General features: G+C 33.6%; 1 protein-coding gene across 1 annotated transcript in view; it reads left to right on the top strand.

Moving 5' to 3' along the window:
* LOC134856772 (uncharacterized) overlaps positions 1-20,384 on the top strand; it is a gene marked incomplete in the record, with an annotated part of 21,545 nt that extends 1,161 nt beyond the window's left edge. The window contains 6 exon segments of the mRNA XM_063873043.1: positions 2,687-3,054; positions 4,108-4,328; positions 9,700-9,954; positions 12,487-12,615; positions 13,423-13,624; positions 17,883-20,384. Coding sequence (XP_063729113.1) covers positions 2,687-3,054; positions 4,108-4,328; positions 9,700-9,954; positions 12,487-12,615; positions 13,423-13,624; positions 17,883-19,335 — 2,628 coding nt within the window.
* Positions 20,385-25,912: the final 5,528 nt, after the last annotated feature.

Here is a 25,912-nt window from a genome sequence, read left to right as displayed (position 1 = left end):
GGACATTAACTGTGTCCTTAGACTAATAAGAAGGGCATTTGAAAGAGAAGGAATTAAATTCAACTGTTGAAAAATAGCTCATTAATTGTGCTCTTTTTAATTTATGTCGAGTTATTTTCATTCTCTCTTAACTGCCCTCTGTACACTTGAAAATGGCTCTACTTCAAAAAGTCAATCTTGGTTTTTAGCCTGTTTCAAATTTGACTAGAACTCAGGACCTATGTTTTTTGTTTATGATTTCATGACTTACCACTAGGTTTTTCAAAAAAAATTGCCTCTTTTAAATTTTTTCTGAGAAGATTTTTACTACTTCTGTAATGAAAAAATGGATGACCACACATCGCACCTTGAAAAAAACGACAACTCCTGATTTTCTACACAATTTCTATTTTTATCCTGTATGCGTGCTGTACTTTTTGTAGCAAGACAAGCCTTAAACTTTTTGTCGAGCAACTTCAAAATTTGAGCATTGATTACGCTAGGCCCAACTTATAAGTCGTTCTGATATAACCGTCACTTTTTTCTACCAAAGTTTTGTTTTAAGAGGCATTAAAAGTCAAATTCTTTCCAATATACACACCTCAAAAAAGACAACCAAGAACTGCCAAAATTATCGGAAATTACTTTGCGTTTTAGAAAAATTGAGAAGAGGTCAAAATTTTCAACAAGTCAACATAGGTTAAAAGAAATCGAACTCATTGAAAAAAAAATTGCGACCGTCGTGTGTAACCATCAAAATCTTAGAATTGGACATAGAATTTCATATTCGCGGTGCTTTTTTTAACCCTCTGAAATTATAGTTAACGTTAGAACAGCTTGTGAACATAGCGTGAGTTTGGATAATTGCACACACACATACACACAAATATATAAATATGTTTGTATGTGTATGTGCGTGACTATCAAAACTTACGCTATGTTTAAAGCTCTTCTAAAGTAATTATAGTTTCAGAGGGTTAAAAAAAAGCACCGTGAATTTGAAACACCAGGTCCAATTCTAAGATTTTGATGGTAACACACAATGGTCGGATATTGTGTTTTTTTTTGTTGACCTGTTGAAAGTATTGGCTTCTGTTCAATCTTTGTAAAACGCAAAGTAATTTCCCAAAAAATTTGTAGTTTTTGGTTGTCTTTTATGAGGTATGTATGTTGGAAGAAATTTCACTTGGAAGGCCACACAAAAAACCAAAATGATGGATAGAAAAAAAAGTAACGGTTTCTTCAGAATAGCTAATAAATTGGGCCTAGCGTAATCAGTGCTCAAATATTGATGTTTCTCATCAAAAATATTTTACTGCTTGAATTGCTACAAAGAGCACAGAGCGCACATAAGATAAAATTAGAAATAGTGTAGAAAATCAGAAATTGTGGTGTGTTCAAGGTGCGATTTGTGCTCAACGATATTTTCAATTCGAAAGTGAGAAAAAGATTCTCAGAAAAAGAATTTAAAAGAGTGATTTTTTTTTCTAAAAAAAACTGGTGTTAAGTCGGAAATTGTTCTGCAATATAAACAAAAAAAACATAGGTCTAGCGAAATATAGAACAAGCTAAATACTAAGATTGATTTTTGAAGCGGAACTGTTTGAAAGTCTATAGATGGCAATTAAAAGAGAATGAAAATAACTCGATAAAGTTTAAAACGAGTCCAATTAATTGTTTCTTTTTTTAACTGTGTTAAGTTTTTTTCATTATATTTCAAATGCCCTCCCTATTAGGCTAAAGGGCACGATGCTAGAATAAGATGTTTTCACGAGATGGAATGGGACCTAACATTGTTTCATTTACTCGATTAACTATACTGGGCAATAGTGAAAATGCAACAGCAAAAATTCGATGAGACAAAAAAAATTTCAAATTTAACTTTTTGAAAAAATGCAAAAAACATATGCTTGCTCTGATAGATAGCAACAAGTTTTGACGACTTGCCTGAAAACTAAGTCTAAAAGTTTTTTTAGGGCGAAAATATTATAAAATATGTCCTAAGTTATACCGGATTCATTTCATGAACTAACTTTAGTAACCTAAATCTTACAAAATTTGAGAAAATCTTTGCCCTTTCACGTCAAAAAACTTTAACAAAACTGAATGATAAGCAAAAAAAATTTCCTTTTTTCTTTGAAACAAAACTGGAGTATCCTGGTTTGTTTCGTGCATAACTTTCCCAGTCTTACAATAAAACTCAAATTAGAAGCTAAAATGTGATCAAGTTTAGTTTAAAAGATTTCAGTTTCTTTATCCATGTCTTTTTGAGGGAAAGTTAGCAAAATACTTGATGATGCGTTTTTAATGTTTTGCAGTATATAGTCAAACTTGTTTTTCTAATACTTTGAAGTTTTTCAAGCTGCTATAATTTATATGTCTTGTGGAAACATTCGGCGTAGTTTAGCTTCAGTTGAATTTCACACCCCAGTCGAGATTTTTAAACAATTATCAAACCAGGTTATGATGAGTTCAACTGCTACATAAAGCTCCTGTTTAAGTCTTAAGGTCTGATAGTTTTTCGGCGTTTTTCCTGAGTGGAACTAATTTCCAATCTCGGACGCATCCCATCCTCTGTGCACATTTGAGGTATATATTACCGTCTGGGTTATCATAATCGAGTTGAATAATGGCCACGACTTTTTCAAGATATCAATGAAGCTGCATGCATACTTGTAAAACCATTCTGTAGCTGAACTGTTTTCAGGTACCGGTAATCGAAGAGGGGTCCAAGCCACAGAAAAAGACTAAAGTCTCGGAGAAACTACGTCAAATTTCGAATCATTGCAGTAGACTAAAACAGATGGTGTTGGCCATTCTAGAAGGTTCCAATGTTTTCGAGAGCTTTTCGAAAAAGAGCCTAGCAGAAAAGAAACAATGGTTGGAAAATTTTGTGAAAAAACATATGTGCTTCATTCTCATCACAACCAACATATCTCGCGAAGAATGGAGCATTCAGCTGCAAACAGAGGCTGTTAAAAATGAGCTTGCTTCAAAGACGAACGAAGCATTGAACAACTGCTTCTTAATGGCCAGCGACAGCTGCAATGCCGAAGACAAAACACATAAAGAAAAGTTAGGGGCAATTACCTTAAGCTGGTTAAGGAATTTTTTCAGGGTTTCATTTAAGTTTTTCTCTAATGCTTGTTCAGCTAATTTTTTGTTAATATACACCACTTGTACTTTTGTTTATATACACCACTAAACGCAAACTGAGGTTTTTAATTTCGAAATGCATATTCTTAAGTGCCCTTTTGGACAAAACTGACGTAGAAGCCAAATAAAATCTTTTGGTCAACCTAGAGTGAACGATTTCATTCTCGATTAAGTGAAACACACAAAAAATAAAGACGTGTTTTCAAACTTGCCTGTAGCCTGTATTTGGTCTTGGCCAGTAGAATGCTCATGGAGCTGTATTTGGTCTTGGCCAGTAGAATGCTCATGGAGGAGGCGTAGAAGATGACTGCAACTCTGTCTAAAAATGTTCTGAGAGTCCAATCGGTATTAGTATTCATCAAAATTGAAGGGGAACGAGCGTCAAAAAAACGCAGTCACGGCCTCTTTTTTAAATTTTTTTTTGCACCTCAGAAATTTTATAAACAAAATTGGGTATCTGTAGGGTTTTAGAGGAGCTCGGAAAATCATTTTTCTCGACCTCAGAAAACGACTAGAATAGACTTGAAATCCTGAAAAGAAAACGGAAAATTCCTGCGCGTGCCACTGCTCAATAAAAAAAAAGATATCAGTTACTGTGAACGCTTCTGAGCAATATTGCTTTTCAGCTCTAGTATGTTAAACCGATATTTAAAATTGTTATCTTACTCAAAAATCACTCCAAAAAAACCAATTTTAGCGTTTTTGTTGAAGTAACTTTAACTTTAAGTCGAAAGTAAAAAAGGGTAATTACTTTATTTTTCAAAGAAATTTTTCAAAAACCTAATTTTAAAGTTTGATTCAGAAATTTTTTTGAATTGATGTGGCCATAACTATAAAGGTGTTTGTAGGTGAAACCTTTAGGTGCATATCGGTTTCAACAGTTTTATTTATATGTCAGTTAAAAGAATGCAAAAAAATGATGTTGTTTTAGAACTGATTTTATTTAGTTTTACATAAACTTTTTGTGTTAAGTTGGGTGAACAAATTGATGAAAAACGAAGAAAACTCGCAAGAAGTTTTTCTGGAAAATTCTAAGAAAACATTGCTGAGAGATTTGTTATGTGAGCGAGCCGAGCCCATTTCATCTTTCTCCGATGACGGCAAGGAAATGATGCAAGCTCTTAAATACCTTGGGACTATTTTGGTGTCGGCGCACATGTTTCAGTATCATCGTGGAGCCCTCATTCCCACAGGTAAAACTACTCACGATTGAAATCTTTGCTCTTCAATTAATTGAGAGAGTTTCTAAAGCAAACTACAAAAGAAGCAATTTTAAATTAAAAAAAACTGAAATGACTGTAGAACCAAAGGACTTTAAAACGATACGAATTTACAGTGATATAAATTTTATATGAACATATTATATATACAGTATAAATTACAGCTTATTTTCAAGCCTGATAGAACGCGATCAGACCATATGGACCCGTTTCTAAACGTCTCTGAGCGGAACATTTTGAAAAAATTAAGTACAGATTTAAAAAGATGATATATTATCTATGAGATAAAAAGTACAAACAAAAAGTTTTCAACAACAAATATTGATTTCAGACCGTTGATAAACGTCAATGGCATAAGTTGAAAACTTGAAAGGCAAAAAATTTTGGGCAATTTACTAATTCGATAAAATGCCACCGGCAAAATAAGTGAATGTTAGGTTCGTCATTTTATCAACCGTTAGTTTGGAAAAATTTTTAATCCTATATTTTTTGAAATTTTTTGATCGCTGGTATTTAACTGTCGAGCAGACTTTTCGTTTCTTATCTGGAAAATATTAATGTTCCGAACAAGGAAAATTCCGAGGAATTTTGTAATCGAGTGTTTTAGTTTTTTTCTTTTTTCTTTTTGTTTTTCATGGAAAATCAGGTACAAATGAATAATCATCCGTCTGGGTTAATTCATAACAAAGTCTTTTAAGCCGTGATTCGAAGGATTTTTTAAAAAAATGTTCAGAAAAAAAATGCAAGGTCGGATTCGAATTTTTTCGGTTTTTCTTCTAGTTTCGACAGAATTAAGTGTTGATGACTTTTTTAATTAGTCATTAAAGCTTGTTTAGTCATTAAAGCGAATATAGCTAACTTGTTATTTGATTATTCGTGCTTATAATTTTTTGATAACACCACATACAAAATTTGACATTAATTTGAAGAACTTAATAATTTTTATGAATATGGTCGGGACATTCTGTGCTACTTGCACAGCAACTGGCTATCCTTCTTTGTTATTTGCATCGACATTATCATAGCCCGTAAATCAGTTTAATAAAAAAGGGGGATTTACAGAAGATAAGCTTGAGGGCAAATAATTTGATCTAATTAATCAAATCAATAATCGAAACCAAATTATGAATAAAACTATAGGCTTTTTACAGGATTATTTAGCTTTTCCATGTGAAAAATTTCCTAAGGCAACATTTTCTCCGTACTCGCTAGATCTATGACCTACGGTGTATTTTTTATGTCAATTTTGACTACCTGGAAGAGAGCTCACAGGGTTTCAAGTGAAATGCACTTTTTAAAACGTTTCAGAGCTGATTTTTTGTTTCAGACCAAGGTTCACCGAAGGATAGATGCTTTGATTTTATTTAATGAAATTTCTGCAGGAATTTTTTTGCTTGCCCTCATTTGTGAATTTACTTGCAGGCGTATTATCTGTAAAATATTGCACTCACTAGAGTTTTTTGGAAGTCAGCATAAACCATTTTGAAAAAAACTAAGAAAAAATCTTAAAAAATTTTGATATCTATGATCGAAAAATTATATGTTACTTGCACATCGACTGGCGAGTATTCTTCGTCGTTTAAAATGGTCTGAAATTGAAAAGGTATATTTGAGTAACTATTGCTGCGCACTGCTTAATTTGAATCGAACCGCTTGAAATCTGCAGGGCTAATCCAATGATAGTTTGCTCGTATGCTAGGTAGTGAACGTTCGCTGTTCGTGGTGCGTTTTTGTTGCTGGTGCTTTTGAGTCTGGGATTTTTGCGTGATTCCGTTATTGTTCCGACCATTGAACTTTTTATTTTTCTCAAACAATCAGGCTCCATAAACAATCATCGGAATGCGTCGGGTGATATTTAATACTAAACCATTTTCAATTATAATTCGAACACTGTTGAATTGTCGGGAAAACTAGTCTTAAGTTTGTTAGATTAACAATAATTTCAAGCGGCTATAGCAACCGAGTAACGTTTTGCTTAGAAACAAATCTTAAAGGCTGAGAAAACATGATTTTACTGATAATAAAAATTATAAAAATAAAAATCAGATGAAAAGCAAAAAAAAGCGACGTCCCTTCGAAATTTTGTAAACATATAAAACATTAGCGAAAAGCTAAAGTAGATTATTCAATTCATTTGACGGTTGAATTAGCTTTTTCACCACCCCAATGTCTGCAAGCTGGGCTGGTCAACTCGCACAGCTTAGGAAACGAATGAAAATTTTATATAGAAAACATACATCTTTTTTGCTCTTTGATCTAAATTCATCTTAAATGCTAAAATATACAACCAAATTTTTCTCGAAATCGCCAAATCTTTTTTGATACTTTTATCGGTGAATCGCGATCTAAACGGTTTTAATCAGATACATTAATTGACACTATCAATCGCGTATAACTGCTACCTGGCTTAGCATGAATATGCAACCTCGTTTTGAACAAAAGTATTTTTATATGTACTACCTATACGCTGTACGGCAGTTTTTAACACGGCTATGCTAACAAAACTTGTTGTTCCGACTATTGAAAATGTGTATGAACTTGGTATGTGGGTGTGTTTTAAGTTTTTTTGTTTTCCACGCAAAACCCGGTACCACAATCAATCATCGGAATGCGTCGAGTGATATATAATATTTAAAAATTTTGAGCTATAATTCGAACAAATTTGAAAACTCTTCGAAAAATTTTCAAATTTTTGGGAAAAACTAATTTTAAACTTGTAAGATTTAAAAAAATTTCGAGCGGCTGAAGTAACCATTTAACGTTTTTTTTTAAATCATTTGGGCTGAGAAAACATGATTTAACTGAAAATAAAAATGTTCGGTCCTTTACAGGGTTTAATAGCTTCTCCGTGTAAAGTTTTTTGTGAAACAGTTTTTTCTTTGCGCTTGTTTGATATGAAAATTTTATGTACAACCAAATTTCAAAATAAGAACGTAGCCAGGTGAAATTCCACGCTAGTTCATATAAGAAGGAGTTTTGAGGTTTTACGAACATAAAATTGTTTCTCCGAACAAAATCAGAAAAAGGGATAAGTTTATGATGGATTTTTTCAAGTCAACTGTGACGACCTGGAGATAAACTTACAGAGGTTCAAGTAAATTATAGTTTTTAAAATGTTTCGATGGTGATTTTTATTTTTTTAAAGTAACGATATTAATCTACATGTCAATAAACTGGTCTGACTATTTGGCTACATAGACTAACTTTCAGCAGAAAATGTTTTTTTTTATAAAATATGTTTTTAAAATTAACTTTTCAATTTCATTTGGGAAACTCTTGGCTGCAAACGTATTCTCAGTTAAAAAAAATTACACTGATAAGCCCTTTTTTGAAGCCAGAATAAGAATTTTAAAAGAAAAAACAAAAAAAATGAACGAGTTTTGATACCTGTGATTTGAAAATTAAATAGAACTTACTAAATTAATGGCAAATTTTTTTAGAGCTGAAATTAGTCTGAACTTAACTTTAATTGAGTATTTATTGCTTGGTATTGTTTAACTATTTAACCGAGAAAATTAACTGCTTAATCTAGCAATTTTAATTGAGTATTTATTGATAATAATTACTTAACTTGAAAAGACCTGTATGAAATCTGCTGGTACAATCTAATGTCAGCTAGCTCACAATGACAGTTCACTCTAAAACCCTTTCAACTGTGATGCGAAAAACTTTTTAAAAATTCAAGAAATTGTCCCATCGTCGAAAAAAGCCGTTTCAAATTTATGAGTTTAAGTGTAATTTTAAGTGGGAGAAGCATCAGGTAAGGTTTGTCATCTTAAAATTGTTTATTCAGGCTGCGAAAAATTGAAATTCTTGAAAATAACATAAAATAAAATGAATAAACAAAAACATGGAAAAAAAATTCAAGCTTTAATTAGCACTTGCTTGGAAATTAAAAACTGTTCTTTAAAACATTCAAATTTACTGTGCAACTTAACAGAGTTTTGAAAAAGTTTCGAAACAGAGTTTTGAAAAAGTTTTTAAAACGTTTTCTACAACGCGCAAAAATGGCCCTAACTTGATGAAAAATATTGAAAAAAAAATTTGTTGTTTTTTTGAATCTGGCAGAACTTTCTGATTCTGTGCTAATATCCAAGCAACCAAAATTGGTTAGTTATTGAAATACCTGAATTTAGATGTAATTTTAAAGCTTAACCCTACGCACATTAATATTTCACGACTATCAAATACATGATCTGACAGTCATAAGCCGAAAAGAGGCGGTACATTAACGCCGAAGTATAACAGTGCCCGAAAAAATTGTTGTTCAACAATGCCGCGAAAGATCAATTTTTGGCTCTGCTGAACAATTTTTCATTTAATTGGCACAATTATCCTTTGGCAATGTTAAACTCAACTCTAGGGTAGTACAACAGTGCCTAAGTACAATTTTGTAAGAAAAACATTACGAGGCCAAACTGGTGCACTGGATAGGAGCACAATTTTGTGTCTGTATGTTCCTGGATTCCAGAGACAAATCTTTAAACATGTTTAAATTTTGTCGGAACGATCAAAGAAAATGAAAGAACAAAAGAAGAACAAAGGGAGCGTCGTTGTCGCGGAATCCGCTTACAATGCACAAAATGCACAGTTTGGCCTCGTAATGAAAATGCTATTGAACAGTGCTAAATTCTTCAACTTTCGGCTTTGTTGAACAACTTTTTGTTTATTGGCACTTGTTACCTTGGCACTTTTAAACTCCTCTATAGGAGTAGTACAACAGTGCCGAAGTACAACATTGTGTAAGAATTGAAGATTGCTGAACAATGCCGAAATTCATCAGTAATCGGCTCTGTTGAACAATTTAGTTTATTGGCAACGTTGTACTAGGGCAGTGTTAAAATCCCACCAGCATAACAGTGCATCAGCTTTCATCACTGTTGATCAACATTTTGATTATCGGAACTCTTGTTCTTCAGCACTGTTAAACTCCTCTCTAGGCTAAGAACTGACAGTTTGGAAACACAGCATTGTGAAAAAAAATCGTTGAACAGTGCCAAAATTTGTCGAACTTGGAACTGTGTAACAACTTTTTTATTTGCACTGTTGCGTTTCGGCACTGTTATACTCCCTTCTAGGTAGTAAAACCAGTGACGAAGTACAACATTGTGAAAAATAAAATGTTGTTAAACAGAGCCGAAATTTTTCAATTTTTGTCTCTGTTGAACAATTTTGTTTATCAGCTTCGCAACTCTTGAACACCCCCAGGGAAAGTCTTAGTATTTGACCACTAAACTGGCCGCCTATGTGTAGAGTTAGTGTTTTCATCTAAGTCCTTGTCAAATCAAATCAAATAAATATGTCCACCCCATCGTAATTATCGGTAGTTGATTTTTTATCATAGTGCTTCCCAGTTTGTCTTCCCAGCAGAGGAAAATTGCAGATTGTGTTCGCAACTCGATCAACGGGAGGCGGGCCTGTCGCCAGATCCTGATGGGAGAGGGTGGGACTGGAAAGACACACTGCTGCATAGAGATCAGTCGCATGTGTCTGCATGAGTTAAAATTCAACAGGGTCATCTACGCTGTGCCCGATCAGAAGGCGGTACTGCAGCAACACGTGCAACACATCATGCTGGACAGTTTGGACTACGAAAATGGTTGTTAATTTTCTTCTCTCAATTAAAACGCGTGTTCAGAACTAAAAAAAAAAGAACAATTTGTTCAGTTCGATTTTGTATTCAACTATGTTTTGACCATACATTATGCACAATTTTGTGTTCGACGATGATTTGAAATAGTGTTCGCAGCTTTCGACTTCAGTTTTTGGTTCAAACAATATGCGTGTGTTGGACCGAATTCGATCGAAGCATAATTCAAACACCTCAACCCGAGAACTAACAATAAAAAGAATGTACACAACTGCCAAGTTTCTAAAGCATGAGAAACATTTTCACAAAAAGTTGTTTTTAGGCAGAATTTAATAGAAAACAAAATTAAAAACAATTTATTTAAAAGAAAAAAATTTGCACAAATCTAACCGCCTGATGGAAGAAAATGCTCATCAGCATTCGAAAAAATGATATTCTTTCTGCCATCTTGTCTACTATGAAATTGTTTGGCATTTTTTTGTTGTATGGATTTACAAGATTATAAGAACTTTTCCTTAAACGATGTTTTGCTTCCTAGTTTAAATTCTTTTCAATTTTGAATTTTTTGGAAACACTGAAACCGTAAATAGTAACTGCTGATTGGTCAGAACGAAACTTTGGTTCTCATTGCCAAATTGCATTCAGAGATTTTGTCATTTAAACACAAACAAGCGCAGAAACAGAAATTTGAAAAAATCACTTATTTTCTTAAAATTAGCACAAAAAAACTTTGATGAGAAATTGTTTTGCTGATTGAGAAAATAGTGTGAATTCAAGTAGCCCCAGTGTTTGCTTCTGATCGAAACATAAATCAAACAAGACTGCTCGTATATCAGGACAAAGCCCTGAATATTCCGACTGTCCCATAATTCATATCGAATAGTTTTTAAGAAAAGAAAATATTGAAAACCTTTAAATTTTAGACAATATCAAAGTGTAAAATTTTGAATTGAACGAAAATACTACGACCAATTAGCTAGCCTCAATTCAAGCTTTTGTTGTGCGGGATATTGAGGCTAGCTAATTTGGAAAGATTTTGTTGTGCGGGATAATTTGCCACACATCAATAATTCGAGTTACGCTCTCAGAATTATGAATATACTATAAAAAGCATAATTTAATCCAAAACATGGCCAATTTCGCAATTTTCAAACCCCTAAATCTTTACAAAAATTAATTGGAGGTAAAATATCTTTTTAAATTTGAATTCAGGAAGTCGATATCTTCTATAGAAATTGTCTAGAAAATTTTTGTTAAAAACTTTTATTTCGATCGGCCAAAATTGACTGAAAAAATAACACAAACAAAAAGACTGCCGGTATCAGGGCAAAACCCTGAAGGTTTCGATTGATATTTAAGGTCTATGAAGCAGTGTTCGGTTTAAAAAATGATGCATTTTTGAAAAAAAAAATTGAGTTTCCTTTTTAAATCACCCCCCTCACGCCATATAAAGTACAAATTGATAGACTTTGCTCCTAGTAACGTATAGGTTATGACAAATAGCTTGTTTCAACCCTTTTGGAACAATTTCTGTGAGGGATTAAATCTCCACTTACGCGTTAATAGCGCGAAGTATACCGCGCGTTAATTGTCCCAAATTGGCCATATTGGCAATCTTTAAACCCTCAAAACTTTTTGAAAAATAATGACAGATAAAATATATTTTCAAATTTGAGCTCAGGACAACAACACTTGCTTTAGTGCGATCCAGTGCTTTCTAAAGAGTATCAGTTTGTGCAATCGAATTTTTTGCTTGGAAAAATTTAATGAGTACATAATCGACTTTGCGACAAACAAATCTAAAAGTTTGTATTACTGTGAATTCAAAAAAAAAATTTAAGACCATTTATCCAAGGGAAAGGACCAACATTTGAGCTGTCCAGCTCCTCACGGCGAGCCGCTGTTGTGCCCCTGTATAAGAAATACGCGCATTTTTTTGTTATTTTTGGGCTGGTTAAAGTTGCAATGAGCACGGATCATGGTAGGCCTCGAAAATCCGACCTTTCGATTGAGAGGCGGAGACGTAACCACTTCACCACCGGTCTCCTCTATTTATGAAATTCATGTATAAAATTGCGGACCGACATTTTACCAGACCGAACCTTTGCCAGAAATGATCGAATCTAATATTAAATTATCTTAATTATATTATTGTATTGTGGTATGGTAAAAGGTGGGTCTGGTAAAATGTTGATCTTGTAAAAGACCAGGCCCCTTTGAAATTATATCTCTTGAACTATTTCCTCCCTTTTGCAAGACTGGGGTTTTCATTATTAGGTGCAGAATTAGCCGTTGCATTAGTTCTATAGAGGTGGCTATCGTTACTACCATAGGGTACCAAAAAGGGAATTGTATAAGAGATGTGATTTTTCTTGGTGTGATTTTTTCACACAAACTAAAAACAAAACTATCAAATTTAGCCCGCTTTTTGCATAACGACTAAAATTACGTTTTATTATCTGCGACCATAAAGTTAGGCTCATTATGATGTTTAAAAATTTACAGACATTCAATGGCAAGGAAGAATTAAAATTTGTGTAGGCGCCGAATTTGTCTCTTGCAAGCTGAATTCGGTGGAAGATTACTTCCCCCGACACAGACCAATCAACAGTCTCTATGCTCTCATTGTAGACGAGTGTGTAGTCTCCAGCAGAGACGAATTGCAGAAAGGCATGCGTGATATTAATCAAACTTCAGGCTCCGAAACTCGGTCTAGGCAAACAATATTTTTCTATAAACTCTTGTTTTTTTTTACACATGAGGCAGTAACGAATCAAAAGTGTGTTAACCGGTTTTCATCTCATTTGCATTAATATTCCGACGTTCAAAGTAAAATGATAGAATATTTGTACTCGGTGTGGTTTCTTTCTTCAAACTAAATTCAACTAGCTATTTTGACAGGATTTTTTTGGACAGTCTCAAAGGTATTGATGCTGAAGGCTCGAAATTAATTAGATATTTTATCTGTGATTGTTTCTTGCAAAGTTATGGCGATTTCAAAATCTATTAAGGCGTATGCGGCTATTTAGTTTTGCTAAGATATCGTTCCAAATTGAAATGAGGTGAGTTAGTAGGATGTATTAATAAGTTGCTAGACGAGCGTGTGATAGAATACTTTCGACAAAATCTGAACAAAAAACCAACTTTTTCCATTTTTTTCTAATTTTAGTCAATTTTTAAACTTTCAAAAAGAAGAAATGTTGCTTGCACCATAACGGGCAGTCGGAACGTTCAGGGCTTCCCTTTGGCAATATTATTTTTTGTGCGGTACCATTGAGGGCATTAAGGGAGAATTTACGCCAAAACCCAGACATATTTTTGATAACTCCTCGCAAGATCCCGAGATGGCCATTTTGTTATAACTTTAATGTCAACAACTGTCTATCCGAAAGAAACTCCTTAACGAGGCAACTAATTGATTTTCAGTAGTTTTTTACCAATTTTGATGAGCTTGAAGTTTGATTGGTGTACTTGAAGTTCTTAAACCTGTGTACGGAATGCTGCCTCTATTCGATGTGGTCATAATATGCATGTCCATTCTGGGTCAGCTGGAGTGCAGCACTGTCTACTTTGACCACAACACACTAGAAGGCTTTCACAGAAGAGTTGTGACAGTTGGTTGGAGAAGCACGCACAAGATAGCCATTTTCAACAGCTACTACCTCCACACAGCCACAAGGTACAAACTAGTATCTGTATAGAGTTGTTGCAAAATTAAACAAAAATAGACCAACATTTTTGCAGACAAACTCCAACGATAGAGAGAACTGTGGAAGAGAAGTTTATGAAGAAAAATTGGGTGGCCTTTCCCGGTACCCAAAACTTCTAATCATACAATTTCCATTAATGAAAAACTTCTTTCGTCATACAATTCCATAAACTTCCATACGAACAGATAGTTATATGAAATCATTATGATAAACATTTTCGCACACATGAAGATTGTATAACTTGCCTTTTTTCCACACTCGAAAACATTTTTGAATTTTGTCTTATAATATTGTGTTTTGTGTTAAGACGATGTAACACTTTCTACTATAATCAGACGCAATGGTTAAGTGGAAATAATCTCACAGATAAACTGAATTGCCAGCAAGTAGACGTAAAAGTCTCACAAACAGTTATGAAAAGAAGTAACTATTTGTATGCGGGTTTAAAAACTTCAACTAGAATTTACTGAATGCAAACTCTGACCAATTTTTGATGCATCTAAATTTGTTTTACGATATAATACAATAGAATAAAACTCTAACATAATAAAAAAATTATATTCAGTTTTGCTTAATTTGTATGAAAAATTCAGTCTGAACTACGTTATAGGCAAAAACGCGCAAACTTTGCTACCATTTTTTAAAGAAATTGTTTATTTGAGCGTAGAAGTCATTTTTGCGACAAAAAAGAAAAAATCTTCCGCAAATTTTGAAATTTTTAAGGGTAAAAATTTAGGCTAAGAAGAATTATTCTTATTCTAATTTTGTTTTTTGGTTATGATGTTATGGAATTGTATGATAATCAGCTCCTTTGTAAGATATTGCATGACCATCAGTTTTCGCCTGTGAAAGTCAACCTGGTTCTGCTCTATGAATTCTCAAATCACGGAAACGCTACACGCTTTTCATTGCGCCCTCACAAACCTTATCACAAAAAAACACAATAATAGCGTAATTTATATAAAATTGTAAGACAGCGTGGCAAACGCATGCAAAGATGTGAAATGACAAACCGTAGACCCCACATAAGTTATAATAGAAAACTTAAGTAGTTGGAACATAAGCGCACAACTAGCAAACGAACACTCCAAGAAAAATAGGACTGCTTGTACTTTAGGACGAAGCCCTAAACAACTTGATTGAATTTTCGGGACAATAAAAAAAACTTTTGCTTGAAAAACTGACAAAATAAATAAAACAAGAAAAATAATTTCTTTCTAATCATTTTTTTTTTCATTTGTCCTCCACATGTTATACAAAGTATGCATACTGATGTATTTAGCTACTCGTATCTCAATAATGAGACGATTTATCTTGCTGCGCAAATTTAATTTGAATGTATGATTCCGCCGCTTACGGGTGTTTGCATAACGCAATATATTGCTCGCTGATTAACCCCAAATTGGCCATATTAGCATTTTTCAAACCCCCATTTCTTTGCAAAAAAAACAATCACAGTTGATTTTTTGTACATTTAAGCTGATACAACAAAACCTTTCAGATGATAAAAAAAATTTCTGCAAAACCGAAATCTGACTGAACGAAACTGACTGAATTCATCTTCGAAAATCAAAACAATATCTTCAGAAAAAATTGAACTAATTGATGTGCTAATTACAAAAATAAAATAATAATCCATTTATCATTTTGAAAACAAGATTAACATACTAATGTATAAAAAAAAACATTTTACTAATTTAAATAAAACACTTATTTGACCTGATGTACTAAAAATATTGAGGTACCAAGCGGCAAAAAATGTAATTCAAAATTTTGTAATGAAAAATCTTATTTGGCCAAAGTTTGCTATATACGAATTATCAAAATACTTGAAAATTTCAAAATGGGGATGACGGAAAACAAAAATTTAATTAAAACTTTTGACTGGTAATTAGATGCTCTCGTTTCAGAATCGTTAATAAAATTTCAGAATCGTTAATAAAAAAGACGAAAGTTTTTTGTTGGTTTCCAAATTTTCAGAGCTCAATATTTTAGAACGCAAATATTTTAAAAATAAAAGCGTTCTTGACATTTACTTGTTCATTTTAGTGATACAAAAATATGACTTTTTACAAAAAACCAGCTAATCATACACAAAAAAAATTTTGTGTTAACTACACGGTGTCAAACATAGGGTACTCACTTTCTTACAAAACTTGAAAAACTTAACGTTATTTGAAAAAACTTATCTGAATCACCTTATAAAATTAGCAAAAACATTTAAATAAGCAGAATAACCTTTCAAATCAGCATGAAAATTAACTAGAAATGTCTCATGAACTTGAATCAGAAATTGATTCTAAACAAGATCAAATATATCAAATCAAAGCCTTGAACTTTGTGACTTCACCCAAAAACAGTCATTATTTTTTCCATTTACTTGGAAAACAATCCCGCACTGGCTATGTACAGTACGTCCAGCACGGTATTAATCGTCCCAAATAGCTTGCCTCAAATCAAACAAGAACTATTTCTAAGCCAGACTAACTTACCGCTCGAGCTTTATTATAAAGAATATATCGCTCGACAATTGTCCCAAGTCAGCCAAATTGACAATTTTCAAACCAAAGTAGCTACACGAAAAAAAATCTGAGGTTTAAATTTCAAAATAATTGATACCAAACTCAAGTCAAAAGTTCTTTGAAACTTTGGGTTATTTTTAGAATTTTTTATTTGCCTGATGAAAATGAAGCCGGAAGGTTATTTAAAAATAAAGGGCTCGGAAAAACAACAATAGTTTTCCCAAAAATGAAAGTTATATACGCAATTTTAAAATTTTGGCTTCAATTTTAGATCTAGTTCACTGCTTGAAAATTTTCATAGCCAATGCCAAATTTTTGGCCGCATCTATCTCAATTATGGAAACTAATACTAATTGAAGCTAATTAACATAAATTTTTGCACTTTCACCTCGGAAACTATTTCTCTGGTGCTAGGTTTTCGTGCAATTAGGTAACATATAAGACAAAACATGGCTGATTTGAGTTATCCGGGCAAAACGAGCCAACCCGAAACGAAGTTTTCTCAATTTTAATCAAAAAGAGACAAAAATGGTGACGGGGAAAGTTTGTTAGAATTTAAAAATGTTTTCATTAAAAATAGTATTTTAGGTGAAAAAAACTTTGTGGCTATCTAAAAAACTCCATTCATGCAATATGAAAATATTTATTTTCCTCCGCAATTGACTCGATGGTTTCAGCGTTATTTTTGACTGACTAAAATTAAAAATTGACTTTTGTTTTATAAAATTTCAGGCCCGAAGCTCACGCACACAATAAATTTTGTGTTGTATTTTTTTTAGTGTTTTTTTGCTAAAACCAGCCCAAATTGAAGAACGTGTTTACATTTTTCCTGTTTTTTATTTTTTGCCGGATAGTTCAAATACGCAACAAAAAAAATTTGCGAAATTCTGAAAACAGTGTTTTTTGACGACATTGTTTTATTTGTTATGTCAATCTAAATTAACAAATAATTTTTGTTTAATCCAGTTTACTTTAATCAGCTCAATTGTTTTCGGGTATTTGGTTGTCGGCGATATTGCCAACAGTTTGGTATTAACTATAAAACTAATTATGACTTCAAATCACTGTCAAGCTTAAGCAATTTGAATGACATTTAGCATCATGGTTTTAAGAAAAATTTAAGAAATTGCGTCAGTGTGGGAAAAAACGGTTCTAAATTTTTTGAGTTTTGGTCTAACTTCGAGCGAATAAAGAGAGCAAGCAGAGCAGGCTTAAAATAGGCATTTTTATAAAAGAAGGATACGCCTACATAAAAGAATAAATTTTATTTCAAACCCCGAAAATGTATTTTTACTCCAGTAAAATAAGTTTTCGAAATTTGTATAGTGCCATTTTGGTAATAAAAAAACTGCAACAAATATAGATTAAAATTTTAAAAATATTTTTTGAACGTTTTTATGATTTTTTTTTGTTTTTCTTGTCATTTTCTGACAAACGCTGTTCAAAAATTTTGCTTGTTTAACTAAGACGGTCGAATATGCTTAAATTTTAGGTCTTTCAGATCCTTTCATCACACCACTCACAAAAATTACACTAATTTGAAAAAAAAATCCGTATTTAGTTCAAGAATAGTGGTCGGAATATTCTGTGCTACTTGAGCAGCAAACGTCTATCATTGTTTATTTTGTTTCTTCTACCTGATTTATATTATGGTTACTTAACTATAGAATATGTTTAAACTCCGGGTTGTTGGACGTTTCTCCAGGAAACACACATGTGGAACCAGCTGCAGTGTCATTTCACCAGACTACAAATCCGATGAAGATGTCAAACTCTACTTTTGCTCAGACGGCTCAAGAGAAACTTCCCAGAAAAGCATCAAGGAGCAAGTGACCGAATGGCGGAAAAAGTACCAAACTGCCGCGGATTGTGCTATCATCGCTTTCAAGCATGAATCTTTCTCCTATAAATTCAATGAAGATCAACTTAAATGTGAAAAACGGCAGGAAGAGTTGGCATTCCTGAGCAGATTTGATGAAAGCTTAGTCGACCTAAAGTTCACTGGGTTTGAAAAGCCGCACGTACTGGTGATTCTTCTCACAGATGAAAACATAAAACAATTTTCAATATCAGAAGCGACATCATTACTTGCCGCAACAACGAGAGCACAACAGTCGTTGTCAATCATCGTGATGTCGAATGAGTTGAAAAAATATTTGGAAGGTGTATCTCAAAAGTCAAAATTTGAGCATCTTTTGCTATCTCCATTTGACAGTCGTGGTGGAAATAGAGTAACCGAAGCAGTCAGCGATGAAAACATTGCCGATCGAATTGCCATATTAGTACAACAAGAAGACGTCGAATCCATAAAGAAGTTATTGAGCGAGATTCATAAAAAGGAACAGCCTGATATGTTCAAGACCGCAATCAGCAAAACATTCCGGCAAGTGATGGGAAAGAGGAAAGACGCCAACAATAAGTTCCACCACATATTCGACGAAACAATGGGATGGGATGTTGAAAAGTACTTCACAGTTGAAGATGTGATCGACTGGCTCGAAACTGGCTACGAGAGAGGATACACTAACAACATAGACCAATTTGAACACTTTCTGAAGAGGTTCTTCAAACTTAACCCAGTTCCTCCTGATGTCATTAAATCTAGATTTCTGGACAATCAGCAAAATATTCTGTACGAGGCATGTTTCTGCGGATCGGGATCCGGAATCGAACATGCAAGCAAAACTCTGCAAACTCTGATTGGAGTCTCGAATTTGGAGTTGGTTGAATTGGTTGTGAAGAGAAATTACATAATAGAAGGAGGCGAGAGGAAGGAATCGCTGCTGTCATTGGTGACGAAAACGAACAAAGATTTCAAGGCTATCGACCATCTGTTAGATATCTGCCTAGGTCTAAAAAGTGATCGCTGGTGCGATATAGAACAAAGCATCACAGAAGCATTTCGGTGGCCAATCAAGTTTAGAAGTTTCAGGTTCATCAAATGCATGTTGGACCGAGACGAAGAAAAGTATGCACTGTTTACAAATGCACAAATGCAAAAAATATTTACAAATGCTCTGAATGAGTTCGGAATAGCAATAAAAGAGGTAAGAAAGCTAACACATGGAGGCAATGAGGGGAGCGAGTATTTGACAAAATGGCTAGATGATAACCTTCTCAAACAGTTCCAAGAAAAAGAAGAAAACGAAAAAGGGTAGTCGGATTGAAAGTAAAAAACGACGTGAATTTAATGACCAATGATCAATAACTTAAGTAAGACAGAGTAAAAAGTGGCCAAAATTAGAGACAAGATTAAAAACTAATCATTAAAAGGAGAAATTGAATTGGATATTTTCCAGGATTTCCAAAAGATATCTTGCTTTGTCTGGGTAATTAATTTTTTGTAGGATCTTTAAGTTTTTTTGGACAATGGAAAAATCTTTGAAATTTTTTTGCACTTAGTCAAGTCATGTAGAAAATTAGTTTGAAACCACAATTGAACGCATACGACGTTTTTTGGGCGATGAACTTCTGATAGCAAAACACACTCTAGTCCAAATTTTGTACTCAGTCGTCAATTGGTGGTCGCAGCAATTACTGATAATAACATCAATCGCAGTTTTTTTCGTTGAAATTATATTTCAAAACCTTTTTTTTGCCACAGTATCTAGCACATGGTAATTTGGGGCTGAAATATCAATTCAACGGGTAAAAGTAGTCTTGAAGCGCATTTAATTAACTAAGGCATTAGACATTTATACAAGGGGTATTTCCGACCACCCCAGTAACGACTGTGGAAGACATATGGCCTAAGCTGAGCTTTCAACGCAATTTCGAACGCATAAAAATGTTAATAAGAGATCGGTTGTGCTATCAAGCCCGTCCAGTTTTAATTCAGTTTCCCAAAAAATACGAATGATCTGCGAACTAATTTGAAATTAAAAATTCTGTCCTATACAAAACTTTTTGTAACAAAAATTACACTTATTTTGAATGTAGCTTGTATTTTAAATAGTAAATATCGAGAAATATTGTAAAATTAGTTTTATGTGAACTTCTAAAATTATTAACTCAAACAACTTTTTTAGCTGCGCTTGCTATATCTGACAGATATTAAAACACTGACATCATGTGTTAAGGTTGTGACACGATCGAGGTGCTCAAATTTCTTAAATGTTTTTCATAAGAACAAGTTTTGATTGTTCTGTGGTTGGATAATTGTGCTGATTTTACAGCAAACTGCTCGTCTCATTACTAACTGTCTCTACAAAAAACTCAAATTCAAAATTCAAATTGAACTAATAAAAATATATCAACCGGCAAAGTTTCATTAGTTTAATTTATTTTAAAAATCTTTGGGACTTCGGTTTTTTTTTTGCTTTTTGTTCAAAGTCAATCAATATCAATTTTTGAGTTTTTTTAAAAAACAATTTTTTGGATGAAACCTTGATTCAAGTTTTGCTTAACCAAGTGCGTATCTAGAATTTTTCGGGAAGGTAAAAATTAATTAAACTTTTCAGGAGCTCTGTCAAAAAACTTTAAGACATGCGTGAGTTATTGGGAAAACATGCAGACTAACAAAGACGTTTTTAGGCATTTTCATGATGGTTTTGACAAAAAAGTGTGTTTTATTGGCGCGCGCTACCCCTTCAAAAAATTGAGTTCAGTCCTGATTTTTTAAAATAACTTTGGAGTTTTTTCATTGTTTTGAGGGTTTTTGGTGCTTAAACTTCAAAAAACTTTTTACTAAATCCATGCAACCCCTAAAAGTCTTTTGCGGGATTTCGGATTTTAAACTTGAAAAAAACAACTCTTGTTTTATGGCAACTATTCGTTTTTGTACGTCTGAGAAACGCAGTTCCACTTTGTCTAAATTCTCCATTCTTAAAGTTTTTTCATTTTAATTTGTCTGTTTTATCTTGTCTTAATTGACAGAACCATCTCAATCAAGTTTCTTACAGAGTTAGCAATCATATTCAAAACTGCTCAATGGTTCTGCCAAGGGCGGATTCAGGGGGATATCCATATTTGGCGACGGACCCTAAAATATTTCTAAAGGCGCCTTCGGCGCCAATATATACTTACTTTAAGGGGGCGCCAAAAAACGCAACTTTTTTGGTCAAAATTTTCTAAAAACTGCCTAAAACGCATTTTTTTTATCTGTTTTTCAAAATTTTGCCTGTGGCGCAGAAAATTTGACCAAAACAGGGTCTTTTTAGTGCTTTGGGAGAAGCCCCTGGGTTCTGCTATGGTGTGCAGTTGTTACAAGAGATTTTGTTTTCAAAATAGTTTGTATATTAAAATGTAAAAATCAAAAAATTGTGTATAACTTTTTCCTGACACCTTTTGAATTGAATAATTCAAACACGTAGTTACTTGGGCTGGCTAGTTCTGACATACAATAATACGGGTCGAGCTGCTCTACATAATACGGGTCGAGTTGAGGCAGTAACACGATGAGTCGGGGGTGGGGGTGGGCACTTCTTTTTCTTTCTCTTCGCACACACACACACGCACACAATCTCTCTTCAGGGAGGATTTGAACCCCTAAACACCCAAACGTGTTGTAATTAACCTTTCTTAATTAATTAATCAATCCTATTTTTAAATTATTTTAACCGGTCATTCTTATTGCACCTTGAAACGACACCTCTCTCTGACGGAGAGAACGCTGTCTCACATTTTAAGGCTTAAATTTTGAAAGGCTTCAATTTAAGGCTTAAATTAAATCATTTTTTACTTTTTATTCTTTTTATTGTGAATAACTAAAGTTCGCTGTAACAAAGGAACAATTTATCATGGCGCAGTCAAACATTATTGTTCCAAGTGTGAGAACAATACATCATTTTGGCAAAACCATTCGTAGATCTACCCATCCACCCATTTATAAACCAAATAAAAAAGTTTAAAAAATCTAGTAAGCCTGATACCTTCCAAACCTTCCTTCTTAGAAAATCCGACGGAAGGCAAAACCGCAATTCAGCAAATCGCGAATGATAAACATTAGAGAGCAGAAAAAGATGAACCATGAAAATTTAGCATTGATGAAGACCGAGACAAAACTTTTTTATTGCAATGCGATTTGACACAGCGGACAACAAATTGCGATCGATGTTAAGCCTCGCATTAGAAAAAGAGTGTAAACAAAATTTCGGACAAAATTCAGGAGAATAAAAATCCTTCGGATTCCATTGAAAGAGTTTGAGATCCATTGGCAACAGATTTTGTGAAACAATTCAAAATAACAATCGAGAGCCATACACTGCTTATCGATAGTAAACGTGAAAAAGAATTGTAAGAGTAGTTTTGGGAATCGTTAGCTAAAAGAGCGAAAAAAAGGGAAATTTTCGTCGGAGAAGATGAGTGGAAAGAAAAATTTTCATATGTAATGTGAAAAACTTCCATACCCAGCAAAAACTCCTGGCCGAAACTCTACCTCCGTTTGTCGCATTAATCGCCGCACTCATAGATGAAAAACGAATTACAAACTACATCAAGATGACAAACAGTTTTAAGTCCAATGGCTTTTCTGTACAAAATTTTTTCATCTATTTCTTGTCAAAAGAGAAACAAGGTAACATTGAACATAAGATCAAATTTGTTAAACGTGGCTGTACTTTTTCGTTAAGCGTGGCTGGGTCAACTAGCAGTACGCCCACCAAGAAAATCAATTTATAATCTGTCAAAACAAAGATCACTTACCAGTTTTTGTACACCTCGTTGTAAAAATGAAATCGTTTTGGATACTCAATTTGTAGATCATGCAGAAAGTGTTTATCCTTTGGATCAACTGGACGTAAAACGAAACTGAGTAAACACAGAATAATGTAGTGTTATCAATGCTTGGTCAATATCCGAACAGAGCAATAACGACGATGATTCTGTTTTGAATATCACTACAATCTGCAATAATGACAGGAAAACAATGAGGAAAGTGTTGTTATTTGGGCTCGGAAAAAAAGGCGACTTTAAACATTCAAGTAGACTCAGCAAGCCCAGTTACTTTTCTCCAGAAAAACGTCCTTCACGAAATAAATTACCAGATCCATATCTAAAAGTCTATTTAGTGGAACAATCAATCAAGGTTTTTTTATGCAAACTCCTAGACAGCGTAATTAGCACAACAGGGACACTAGTCGTCCCAATTTTCTCAACTGGTTAGTTTCACGGTGACTGCCTCTTTTTCTTAAGTGAGTACCACATAAATTATATGCTGGTCACGATAATCTACCCAATAGTGGCATTGAAGTCTCTCTGAAACACCAAAAATCCGGTAAAAACATAAACACTGCTTCTTTTGGCAAAAAAGCAGAATTTTTAAACCAGATTTTCCAACATTAGTCAAATAATCCAACAGATTGGAAAGATTACAATGGCGTAAGAGTTATTCATTTCCACGAACTAATGAAACCAGTACAGTTAACAGGTTGTTGTGTTCGTCGTTGTGTTGTTGATTTCAGTATAAACATAACTAAACCAAATTAAATTACAAGTTTGTATCCAAAAATTATATAACTGTGAGGAGGACATTAGCCCAGTCGTCAATGTAAGCCTTCTAAAAAACACTATTCCAAAAATTGTCATTAAACTCAAAAGCCATTATTAAACAATTAAACAGGAACAAATAAAAAGCCCCAATATACAGGAAATAGTCGATGATTTCGCTTCCCAAATTTCGATAGATTCCGAAGGAGAAGTTCACTTAAGTTTTTTAATTTGAAAAATGTTTTATCAACTTCCAATTATTTTTAATAGAAATCAAATCAACTTTAAAATAAAAAGCGACAATAATACAAATTACAAGGAAAACGTAAAAGTTAAAAGCCTATAAAACCTGATACCTCCACAACCTTCCTTTTTACAAAATCCGAAGGAAGATGAAACCAAAATTCAGCAAACGGCGAAAGAAAAAAATATAAACAAAGGTTCAGACAAAACTCAGGAAAATAAAAGTCCTTTGGATTCCATTCAAAGAGTTTGGGATCAATTAGCCAGAGAGTTCAAGGAAAAAAGCCAAAATAACAAATAGACATACCTCACTCATCCGTAAACAACGCAAAAAAAATTGTTAGAGCAGTTTTGGGAATTGTTAGCTAAAAGAGCAAAAAAAGCGAAATTTCCGCATGAGAAGATAAGTGGATAACAAAATGTTCACAATTCATATGAAAGTTTTCCATACTCGGCAAAAACTCCTGACCAAACTTCTACCCCCGTTTGAAGAACATTATTCTAATGGCTCTTCTGTACATCAAGTTTTCAAAAATCATTTCTTTGTCAAAAAAGATAGAACGTAACTTTAAACATAGAAAAATTGTTAAACGTGGCGGTTTTTTTTTCATAGGGTCAATTAGCAGTACGCCCAGCAAGAAATTCAATTTGTACATCTGTTAATGATCAGTTACCAATTTGTGTAAATCTCGATGTAAAAATAAAAACATTTTGAATACTAATTTTGTAGAGCCTGCAGAAAATCGTTGTACTTCAGATCAACTGGATGTTGAAAGAAACTGATTCAACAGAGAAGGTCGTGGTGTCATCAAGGTTTGGTCAAAATCCGGAGAGAGCAATAAAGATGATGATTTTGTATTAAAACACGCTACAATCTGCAATAATGACGGGAAAGTAATAAGAGAAGTAGTTGTTGTTTGGACTTGGAAAAAAAAACAGTTGCTTTTGAACATTCAAGTAAACTCAGCAAGCGCAGTTAGCTTTTTTTGCGAAAAAACGTTCTTAACGAATTGAAACTACGAGATCCATATCTAAAAATCAATCTAGTGGAACAATCATTCAAGGATTTTAAGCGAATTTACAGACAACGTATTTAACGCCACAGATAAACAAGCAGTGCCAACTTTCTGGTTTCACGATGACTGCCATTTGTTCTTAACGATGACTCCCACATGGTTTCGTTTCACGAGATGACTACCAATTTTTCCTATTGTTTGCCGCATAAACAATATCCTTGCTCATGATAATGTAACCAGAGGGGGCATTGAAATCGCTCTGCAGCACTCTCCTATTTTCACGACAAAAAATTCGCTAATCACAAGAACATTGGTTCAAGATCGAGTCAAAACCTTTTTATTGCAATGCAATTTGACACAACGGACATCAAATTGCGATCGATGTTAAGCCTCGCATTAGAAAAAGAGTGTTAACAAAAATCTGACAAAATTCAGAAGAATAAAAAATCCTTCGGATTCCATTCAAAGAGTTTGAGATCGATTGGCAACAGATTTTGTGAAAAAAGTCGAAGTAACCATTGAGAGCCATACCTGCTTATCGATAAACAGCGTGAAAAAAAATTATTAGAAAATTATAAGAGTAGTTTTGGGAATCGTTAGCTAAAAGAGCGAAAAAAAAAATTTCCGCAGGAGAAGATGAGTGAAAAGAAAAGTTTTCATAAATAACGTGAAAAACTTCCATACAGAGCAAAAACTCCTGACCGAAACTCTACCCCCGTTTTTAGCATTAATCGTCGCAGATGAGAACCGAATTACAAACGACATCAAAATGACGAGCAGTTTTGAATCCAATGGCTCTTCTGTACAAAAAAATTTTTCGTCTATTTCTTGTCAAAAGAGATACAAGGTAAATTGGAGATACAATCAAGTTTGTTAAAGGTGGCTGTACTTTTTTACAGGGTCAACTAGCAGTACGCCCACCAAGAAAATCAATTTACAATCTGTCAAAACAAAGATCACTTACCAGTTTTTGTACACCTCGATGTAAAAATGAAATCGTTTTAGATACTCAACTTGTAGATCATACAGAAACGTTTATCCTTTGGATCAA

The sequence above is a fragment of the Symsagittifera roscoffensis genome, chromosome 1 (assembly GCF_963678635.1).
Source record: "Symsagittifera roscoffensis chromosome 1, txSymRosc1.1, whole genome shotgun sequence".
Lineage (NCBI taxonomy): Eukaryota > Metazoa > Xenacoelomorpha > Acoela > Convolutidae > Symsagittifera > Symsagittifera roscoffensis.
The sequence above is the reverse complement of the archived record's forward strand: the minus strand, read 5'-3'. Positions and strand labels throughout refer to the sequence as shown.